The 10,298-nt window shown below is 40.3% G+C and overlaps 2 protein-coding genes across 3 annotated transcripts; one reads left to right on the forward strand and one right to left on the reverse strand.

Moving 5' to 3' along the window:
- Positions 1–3,582: 3,582 nt before the first annotated feature.
- Positions 3,583–5,744, forward strand: LOC125213979 (FtsJ-like methyltransferase family protein). Of its 2 annotated transcripts, none has more exons than XM_048114810.2 (6): positions 3,583–3,719; positions 3,830–3,916; positions 4,013–4,075; positions 4,168–4,269; positions 5,170–5,419; positions 5,502–5,744. In XM_048114810.2, the coding sequence occupies exons 1-6, from the start codon at positions 3,648–3,650 to the stop codon at positions 5,609–5,611; spliced, it is 684 nt and encodes a 227-aa protein (XP_047970767.1). In that variant the 5' UTR covers positions 3,583–3,647; the 3' UTR covers positions 5,612–5,744. The 2 variants fall into 2 exon arrangements, with proteins under 2 accessions (XP_047970767.1, XP_088920161.1); XM_089064035.1 differs by having other exon boundaries at positions 3,586–3,719; positions 3,839–3,916.
- Positions 5,745–6,344: 600 nt separating this feature from the next.
- FZR3 (FIZZY-related 3) lies at positions 6,345–9,707 on the reverse strand. Its single transcript, XM_048115563.2, has 10 exons — positions 9,004–9,707; positions 8,120–8,242; positions 7,902–8,006; positions 7,646–7,825; positions 7,493–7,555; positions 7,210–7,404; positions 7,026–7,127; positions 6,882–6,944; positions 6,716–6,784; positions 6,345–6,596 (listed from the first exon to the last, which is right to left on the reverse strand). The coding sequence occupies exons 1-10, from the start codon at positions 9,532–9,534 to the stop codon at positions 6,543–6,545; spliced, it is 1,485 nt and encodes a 494-aa protein (XP_047971520.1). The 5' UTR covers positions 9,535–9,707; the 3' UTR covers positions 6,345–6,542.
- Between the last annotated feature and the right edge of the window lie 591 nt (positions 9,708–10,298).

Here is a 10,298-nt window from a genome sequence, read left to right on the forward strand (position 1 = left end):
TCTAATTTTAAAAGAATATTTATAATAATAGTTAGTGAATTAATTAAGGAGAAAAACAGAATTAAAATGTTAATTTTAGTCAAAATTGGGTTTAAACTCGGAGGACCAAAAAATCCAAAAGATAATGTTTAGGACCAAAAACGTAAAATGATCATATATGTTCAGGACCAATTTTGGCTTTTACTCAAAATATTAATAACAATTCATAAGAGCATCAAGGGGCGCCCTAAGGTCCGCCCTATAGGGCGCCCTATGCTCCGCCACATCAGCATTTTATCCTCCTACCCTTCCACCTACAGTGGGACGCCCTAAAGTCTGCCCTATAGTTTTTATATTTTTATTTTATATTTAATTTATGTTTTCAAATATATCAAGCAAAATAATAAAATAAAAAAGCACCACAATTAAGGCAAATCCTACATTTACTTAATTAAAAAAAAGTTACAAAGTGGAAATAAAAAACAAGTGCACTACAGATAAAGAGGCTAGTCTAAAGCATTCCCAACTGGCGGCAGGGTGGGGCGGGTGCGCGGGTGGGAGACGGCTCCATGTCTGGCTTAGGAAACGTGTTAGACCCAGCAAATTATAACGTTTTTCACATATAACCGATGCATGAAATTAGCCTTATCAATCACCGAGATTCATTGTGGTGTATGGAAGAATGAGATAGAGAATAGAGAATGAGATAGAATAGAGTGAATAGAAGTATAAAATGGTGAAAATATATATAGATTTTGAAGAATTAAAAAAAAATGTGTGCAATCGTCTGCGGTATAGTCTACGTTGCCGCAGTGGGACGGATGATACCACAAACGATGCATGGTTGAAGGTCTATCGTTCGCAGACGAATTTACCATTGTCCGCATGGCTACAGTGGCGGACGATAGTCCGCCCGATACAATCCGTCCCACTGTGGATGCTCTAAGATATTACATAAACTAAATAAAATAAAATAAAACAAATAATATTAACATTAACTATATCAGAATGACGCCACGAATTGTTAGGAAATTTGGAAAACTCAAGTCGATTACAGACTTTAACTTATTACAACAGGAAAAAAAACAAAAACAAGTGAAATAAAAGTTCAAAATAAAAGTAATAAAAAAACCAACCCAATCATAGTTAAATCAAGAAAAACCTTTATTACATCCTAACTAGTGCTCTCGGACCCGCTATGCACCTCAAGCTCACTATATAGAAGCACCTCAAATTCACTACGCATACGAACATGGCTAGTTTTGAGAATTAAGAAAAGAGTGTTCTTTAAGTATCTAAACGAAGTAGTTGTCATCTTCGAATTTACTTTTAACAAGTAGTGATCATCTTGAATTTGTCTTTTTCTAAGTGGTTATCATCTTGGAATGGTATCAAGACGGTTTTTCTGATCCGAATAATGATCAGATAAAGTAAGTATAGATTTATAGTTAAGTACTCCACTTAAGTAGTAAAACAATAAATTTATAATGATCATTTCTTATGAAATTAAATAAATAGTTAGAGCACTCCCAATGGAGTTCCCTTATTTCTCCCTTATTTCTCCCTAACTCCTGCCACATCAGCGCCACATCAGCATCACATTTTATCCCCAGTTTTTAGCCAACCCCTACAATGGTTTCTCCCTTATTTCTCCCTTATTTCTCCCTAACTCAACATTTCATTTTTACATCATCACTAATTTAATTGTTTTATTTTTATATATAATAAAGCTAGCTTATTTAATTTATAAAGATAAATCAAATAAATAGTAATAAAGTTCGTTGTATTAAACACGGGTACACATTACAACGAAGAAAATTAAAAAAAAAAAAAGTACACGAATGGAAATAAAAAATCAAAAAAAAAATTCAAAGAAAAAAAAATTCAAGGGCGGTGGGCGCGGTTTCTATTTGCCCACAATTCTTCGATGATATCGTGTTGTAGTGCTTGATGGGCCTCCTTCTGGTGTATGTCCATGAACGCCTGGAACCGTTCATGTTCGTTGTGCGGTACACCCTGGCGGGCGGACTCGGTTGAGACACCGTGACTCGATGATGCAACACTTGGGTCGTTGGTGACGTCGAGGACGCCTTCGTGTTCATCTTCGATGATCATGTTATGCATGATGATGCACGCATACATGATATCGGCAATATCCCCCTGGTAGAAAAAGCGCGTCGGACCCTTTACCAGTGCAAATCGCGATTGGAGCACCCCAAATGCCCTCTCCACATCCTTGCGCGCAGACTCTTGCGCTCGGGCAAAATACCTTCTTCTATCTCCGAGTGGGCATCTGATCGTCTTCAGAAACACGGGCCATTGCGGATAGATGCCGTCAGCCAGGTAGTACCCCATGTTATGCACATTGCCATTGGCCGTGAATTCGATGGAGGGGCCTAATCCGTTGATCCGCTCGTTGAAAAGGGGCGAGGAATTGAGAACATTTAGGTCGTTGTTCGACCCGGCTATACCAAAATAAGCATGCCAAATCCAAAGCCGTTGGTCGGCAACGGCTTCAAGAATGATGGTGGGATGCGTACCTTTGTAGCCGGTAGTAAACTGGCCTCGCCACGCGGTTGGGCAGTTCTTCCACTGCCAGTGCATACAGTCGATGCTGCCGAGCATCCCCGGAAAGCCGTGGGTCCTCCAGTGCCAATCCAGTAGGAACTGGCAGTCAGCTGCGTCCGGCGAGCGAAGGTAGTGCTCCCCAAATATCTCTCGCACGCCCTGACAGAAATTCTTCAGGCACTCGTTGCCAGTCGTCTCGCCGCATTGCAGATACTCATCGAACATGTCGGCGGACCCTCCATATGCCAACTGCCGGATGGCAACAGTGCATTTCTGTAGGGGCGATAGTCCGGGCTTCCCTGCTGCGTCTCGCTGGAGCCGGAACTCGGGGTAACGCGCGGACAACGCATTAACAATGCGCAGGAAGAGGGAGCGGCGCATTCTGAACCGGCGACGAAATACATCTGCCGGATAACGTGGTTCCTCCGCGAAATAATCGGCGAACAGCCGATCGTGCGCACCAGTGTGGTTGCGAGGGATGTATCGGCGCCGCCGGCGGATTGGCCGTTGGGGGGGTGGCTGCTGCATTCGAGCGATCTCGCTTTGTATGCAGCGGGAGATATAGTTGTTGATTGGGTTGTTGGCGAAACCCGCTACATCCCATCCGGTGGGAGCGGGAGGTACCTCTTCTTCGGAAGAAGAATGTGATATTTCCTCGTCGGACTGAGCACGAGACGATGAATCAGAACTCATTTAATAAAGATGGAGAGAAAAAAGATTGAAAATTTGTGTGAATGAAGTTTGTGGGTGATGAATGGAGGAAGAGGATGAAATATTTATAGGGGTGGGATAAAATAGCCGTTCGGCCAAAAAAAAAAAAAAAAATTTTAAAAATCGCCGATTATCGCCGAGCGTCGCCCACAGTGGCCGGCGATCGCTCGGCGATAATCCGGCGATAAATCGCCACTCGGCGAAGCAACGGTAACATTATCGCCGAATTATCGCCGACTTCGCCACAATGGCCGGCGATAATTCGGCGATAATCGGCGATTTATCGCCGAGAATTCGCCACCTCCATTGGGAGTGCTCTTATACATTTATAACGAGTGCAATAAACCCTGAGAAAACCCCCTCTTCCTCTTTCCATAGCTGAGCAAGAAATGAGTGGAACTCCAGATTTCTTCTACAGGGAAGCTCAGCGCCTTGGTTATGTTGCTCGCTCTGCTTTCAAGGTCTCTCCCTCTCTCTCTAGATTCCTCACACTTGTTTCTCTCTCCGAATATCTGCGAATAATTCTGTTCAATTTAATCGAATTTTAACTGAAAATTTTACTCAATTTCAGCTGATTCAGATGCAGAAGCAATACAAAATCATAAGCCCCGGTGGCTCTGTTCTCGATCTAGGCTGCGCTCCCGGTGCTTGGCTTCAGGTACATAAAGATTGAATTTTTATTGAGAAGAAAAATGTGGTGTGATGATTTGTTTTGTGCGAATTGTAATCTGGTTTTGACTAATCCGTGATGAAGGTGGCATGTCAGAACTTGGGGCCATTGGAAAAGGGTGGAGCAGTTGTGGGGATTGATACTAAGGTTTCTTCACACTGTAGCTCATTTGTCTTTAACTTATCTTGTTTATTGGACTGTGTTTATTTAGTCGATTTGTGGGGTGTGGCGCAGAGTAGAAGGTGAAGGTGCCGCCCCAACACTGTGATTTGAGGGTTAAAACTGTTTGTGGTGATGTTATGAAGCTACCAAGAGAGCAAGTTAGAGCACTCTCGCCTAAGGTATACGGTTTACTACTCGAGCTTTGGGTTTTCGAAGCACTTTGGTTTCCTCTGATTGCTTGTAAATGCAGTTTGATCTGTTTGCTCTTAGTTCTTTTTCTTCTTGAATAATTTGTGTGGATGTTTTGGCTGATTTAAGTTGGTAAACGGTGATATTTCTGATTACTTTGTGCCTAAAATGTATGAACTCCTACTAAAGAGCAAGTTAGAGCACTCTCTCCGTGTATGGCCTACTACTCGAGCTTTGGAACTTTGAATCAATGCTGATTACACTCACTTTGGTTTCTTCCGATTGCTACTAAATGTAATTTGATCTGTTTGCCCTTATTCTTGTTTCTTGAATAATTTGTGATTGTGAGGATGTTTAGGTTGATTTTTACATTGGTTGAAAGGTGATATTTCTGATTACTTTGTGTCTGAAATCAGTAAATTCCTACCAAAAGAGCAAGTTAGGCACTCTCCCCTAAGGTATACGGCCTACTACTCAAGCTTTGGATCTTCGAATCAATGCTGATATACATACACTCGGGTTTCTTCGAATTTCTAGTATATGCAGTTTGATCTGTTTGCTCTTACTTTTTTTCTTGAATATAATACTCCGTTAGTTAACGAATTGGGAAGGTCAGGAGAATGTTAAGTTGATCTATTTCAGAACTGTGTATCTAATGTTGCATGAGGGAGGGAGTTTTGTGCAAGACTGTCTTACATGTCAATACTAGTCAGACGGTACTCATATTCATATGCAAAACAACCAAACATAGACTTAGACCTGCCTATTGGTAGCCCAGGGTTTTGACTAGTTAGACAGTGGTCTCACTGAAACTTTTGTGTAGTAATGGATGAGTCTCGGACTGACCAAAAACACATGATTCCGATATGCATTTCACAATTTACTTGCAGCAAAAGGGGTTCTCCGTCATCCTATCAGACATGTGTCCGCTAGTTTCTGGAATCACAAGTAGAGACGCAGCTTTATCTGTGGAGCTTGGGATGCGAGCGCTTGACTTGGCAGTTGGAACGACAGCTGCAGTAAACAATGCCCCACAGGAAGTTGAAATAGACAGTTCCGGCTCAGCCCTGGATACCGGTCGTTTGCTAAAACCAGGAGGTCACCTTATCATTAAGCTTCTGGAAAGTGAAGATATAAAAGGTCTGCTTCTAATTCCTCATTCGACCTGTTCTCTTCAAGTTTCTTGCTGAACTTTCTCTCGTCTTTCCTGTTGATTACGCAGAGTTCAACCAAATATGCAAGCCACTCTTCAGAAAGGCGTCGTGGTTGAGGCCTAAAGCAACCAGATCATGCTCAAGAGAGATCTATCTAATCTGCCAAGGCCTGCTTTAGAAGCAGCAGATTGTTACTCATAACAAAGGGCAAATACTGTGTCAAAGAAAATGTGAAACTATAAATGCATAATCATGGAACAATGCCACCTTGGCTATTGTGTGCCTTTGTTTATTAAAAACCAATTTTGTTATTTTGAGGTGCAATCTTCAAAGCCAATTTTTTTTAGGAAATGTAAAACTTAAGATTAAAACCTCAAATAAAAAATACAATTAATAATTGCACAAATTTTACTGTCAATCGTATCATTCTAAACCTTATTCCTGCACAAGACAAAAAAGGGGTAAAATCACTTCACAATTCCACATCAAATAAAAAGGTTCAAAAGAAAAATACAAAAATGTTCCTATTGTTCATGGTTTTATAAAGGGATAAAATGTCTTTCAAATCACAATTTTTGTTACTTCTGAAACTAGAAAATAAAATCATAATCTCGTTAATATGATAGCAAAAATAATCTCCTTTCCAAAATAACAAATTCTTTTATCCACAGGAAGTCCATTTATACTAAACTCAACCTTATTTTCTTGCGAATGTGAGAGAACACTATAGTTTCCAAAAGTTAAAAAGAAATTGATTCAACTGTTTATGAAGTTCTGTAAATGCTTAAATTTGAAGGGAGATTAATTTGCTACAAACTAAAAAATTAGGTCTTCATTGCAACATCTAGACACACTTTTGCAAACAAAAACTGATTTTGTTATTTTGAATTGAAAGATTCAAAAGTCAAAACTAAAAAAGTGTAAAAATTAGTATTAAATCCTCAAATAAATAAACAAATACAAAGAATAGCTCCACATTTTGCTGCTACTGTGCACAAGTTGGGGAAAGAAAAAAAAAAAAAAAGGAAATTCACTTTACAATCTCCACATCAGATAAATAAAAAAAAATATAAAAATGGTCTTTCTTATTATTTCCTATAATCACTTCGTCATCTGATTTGAGTTCTTCCTAAAGACCAAAGGCCAGTGTCCTTCACCTGTGCCTGAATGTCACAAACAACAAACAATTAGTTCAAAATTCAGTGCTGCCATTGTGTTTGATCGCCGTCTTTTTGGCTTGAGTGTTTTGCAACATGCGAAAAAACGACATGTTGATACTTACAGGCGTTTTAACGGATGGAAAGACATTCCAGAATCTGAGTGTCTCGTCTCCTGCTCCGGTGACAATAGTCTGTAAACACATACCAATTCAGGCCTAGTTATTAAAAGTGTCGAAACAACATGGTAAGTAAAGACTCAATGAATGTGCTTGTTTGTTTGAATGATACCTGACCATCAGGAGACATTGCCAGGTACAATACCCTCAAACCATGCCCAGTTAGTGTTGCAACCTACAAAGAAATGGCACGAAGATGATTATGAGAGTTCGTTTGAAAAGACACGACACGATAAGGAAAAACCATCAGTTTTACCTTTGACATAGTTGGATACTTCCACACCATTATTTGGTTCTGGGAATATCCGTGGGTGCTCACTATTTCATTGACATTCTTGCTCCAAGCTAAATTGCAAACCTACGAGAATCACTAGCTCGATTTAGGAAAAGCTGATTCTATATGTATGGAACAACCATCTTGTGAGTTTCTCAAGGCTAACCTGGCTTCCTGTGTCGACACTGTTTAGTTGATTGCCGCTCGTGGTGTTCCAGAAACGGATGCAACGATCAGCAGTTCCTCCTCCGGAGGCTAGAAGACCGTTCTGGTGAGGTGACCAGGTAATGGCTTTGACAGCAGCTGTATGCTCCGTTAGTCTCAAAATCGGCTGCTGGGAGTGCTGATTCCACACAAGTAACTGAATCCAACCAAGGTTTATCATACATACATCTTCAGTTGGTAGAATCCAATTTGTGTATGATTAAGATAGTGAATAACATCTATACCTGGTTGTCATTTCCACCGGATGCAAGCTCTCGGTCGTCATGGGACCACTTCAATCCACACACCTAATGTGTCCAAAACTTGGTTAGCCTTTGATCATCAGTGGAATCGAAGTGAGACAGTTCTATATCTAGAGAGACGAAGAATCTGGTTACCTCGGATTTGTGTCCAATAAGCTTGCTGATATAATCACTTGGAACACGAAGATCATGCTGAAGTATGTTCCTGTCTCTGCTTCCAGAGGATAATATCCGTGAACTCCATGCCAGTACTCCTGCTCTAGTTTGATGGCCGGACATTGTTCTTAGACGCTTGCACTGAGTCCCGTCCCAAACCTACACCACAAACCACATATGAGACGCTGGCAACCTTAATGCTATAGCTTCGCAACAAACCTTTCAGCAAGTTTACCTGAACTTGACCTAGACTTGTACCGACTGATATGTAAGAGCCCTCTCGTGTCCATTGGACCGAGCATACGCTGTCATTCGGTCCCAAGTCACACAACTTCGTTACCTGTCAATAAATGACCTCTCAGTTAGATGTTTCTTGCAGAATGAAGATGGATACTAACAAGACAGAAAACAATGAAAGCAGCCATTCAAGTCGTAATAAAATTTAGAACTCACTTTACTATTCGAAGCACTCCATAAATAAACACAAGTTCCCAATCCCACAGCAAGAACATTCTGAGAAGACCAGTCAACCAAGTTCAGATAGAAATCATCTTGAAGCGATGGTGCATCAAGTACCTGCAACAATGTACTCATTGAGTTGAATAACAATGCACTTGGTGACCTAAAAATCTTGAATCCCAAATCCCAACTTCACATTCATAGCTCAAGGAAAATTTATAATTCAAGCTAACTATATATAGTTATGTACATGATTCTCTGACAGAAAAGCTTATTTCATTGATAACTTTAAACTTAATGAACACTAATAGAAAGCCATAATCTTCTTGCTACTGAATATACATTAGGTATACATTAGGTATACATTAGCTCCATTTCATAAGCTAAGACCAATTACACATTAGGTTTAAATCTTCTAGTCTTGCCACTAAAATTCAGCACCGTTTCATATACTCTACTCAGTTATTAGTGGAAAACATGAGCTGATTTATCAGGGTTTAAAAGCAATTATCAAAATATCATAGAATAACATACATTGCTTCCACCTGTAGCAGAAACATGATCAACAAAAGTATACCTTGTGATAGATACACACAATTCAAGCTAACTATCCCATTGATGATATTGGTCCAAACATCATAAACATAATGGACACTATTAAAATTCAGTCTTTACTACTGATTTCAGCTCCATTTCTTATACTAACACCAGTTACACATTAGTTAAATCTGAACAAATTAATTCTTCTAGTTTTGCCACTAAAATTCAGCTCAATTTCTACTTCTATGCAGTAATGTTTAACAACCAATTGAAAATCATAAACACTATTCAATTGTTAGTGAAAAACATGAGCTGATCAGGTTCACAAATAAATGTACCTTGTGAGGCGTTTTGGGGACCTTCCTCGGCGGCTTAGGCGGCGTCGCCGCCTCCCCAGAACCCACACTATCCTGCCCCAAAATTGACGGCGAAAACGGCGAATTAGGCCCGGAGGAGTGCTGCTCCGTCTTAAACCTCAGCATGTTCTTGCTCGGACTAATCGGAGAACCACCTCCCCTAACACCACCCGAACCAAAATCACCGGATCCGAAATCAGTCCCGAAGAGCTCCGTTTTCAGCAACCTATTGTACGCATCGCTCGCGCCGCCGCCCTCCTTCACCGGAGACGCCTTCTCGATCAGACCGAACGTGTGCAGCCTCGACGAAGATCTGCAGGGGATGAATCTGTCGCTGCAGGAAGACGTCGATTTCGACGGCGACAAATTCGCGATGGTCCTCGGAGACATCGATTTCAGCGGCGACGCGAGCTTAATCGGCGATACGGTGGAGAGCGTGTTCAGCTGCAGAGACGTCTCCGACATCGACGCCGGCAGATTGAGGCCACGATTTCTTCGCTGAGCATTATCCATTTTTTCAATTTTTTTTTTAGTTGAGCTATGAAGAAATTGGGGGAAGCTGAAATTGATCGGTTTTGTGACAATGAAGCTCGTGGAAAAGGCCTCCTTGCGAAGGCTTTTGCTTTTCTCGGCGAAGAAATGGTGAAGAGAGTGTTAATGGCGGAAGAGAGAGAAAGAGAGGGAGAATAAGTAAAGGCTCCTCTTGCCATAAAAGCAAAACTAGCCGTTACTATAAAATGGATTATTTATTGTTTGATTGGAAAATTAATTTTTTTTATGGTAGATTGTTTATTTGTGTGTTTATTATAGTCTTGTTTTTTCTTTTTCATTTACATTGTTATGATATTTTTCTAAAATTAGTATTTGGGTTATGCACGTGGAGGATTTTTTAGGAAAAATTAGAAAGTTGGATATAATTAACTAACGAACATGAAATGTCGACGAGAGGCTCGACAAGAAGTGGAAATCCGAGCTAAAATCGTAATCGTGATGAGATAATGCATCTGCAGCAAAGCTATTCTTTGTGTTTGATATTGAGCTACCTTCAAAATTGAGTATGAGATTCAGTATACGAGATATTATAATTAGGGATGCCATATTTAGTTAGGAACAATGATTGAACATGTTCTAGAGTCTAGACCACGTAATGCATGCCACATTTCAGTAGAATTGACAAATCATATGAGTTGGGTCGTCATCAAGTCAACCTAATACAATTGGTCGGATTCGGATTATGCCTTATTGTGAGTCCTACTTTAAATGTCCTTTACATAATC

Source organism: Salvia hispanica, chromosome 2 (genome assembly GCF_029641045.1).
Source record: "Salvia hispanica isolate PSC_SH4W2 chromosome 2, Shi_PSC_v1, whole genome shotgun sequence".
Classification (NCBI taxonomy): domain Eukaryota; kingdom Viridiplantae; phylum Streptophyta; class Magnoliopsida; order Lamiales; family Lamiaceae; genus Salvia; species Salvia hispanica.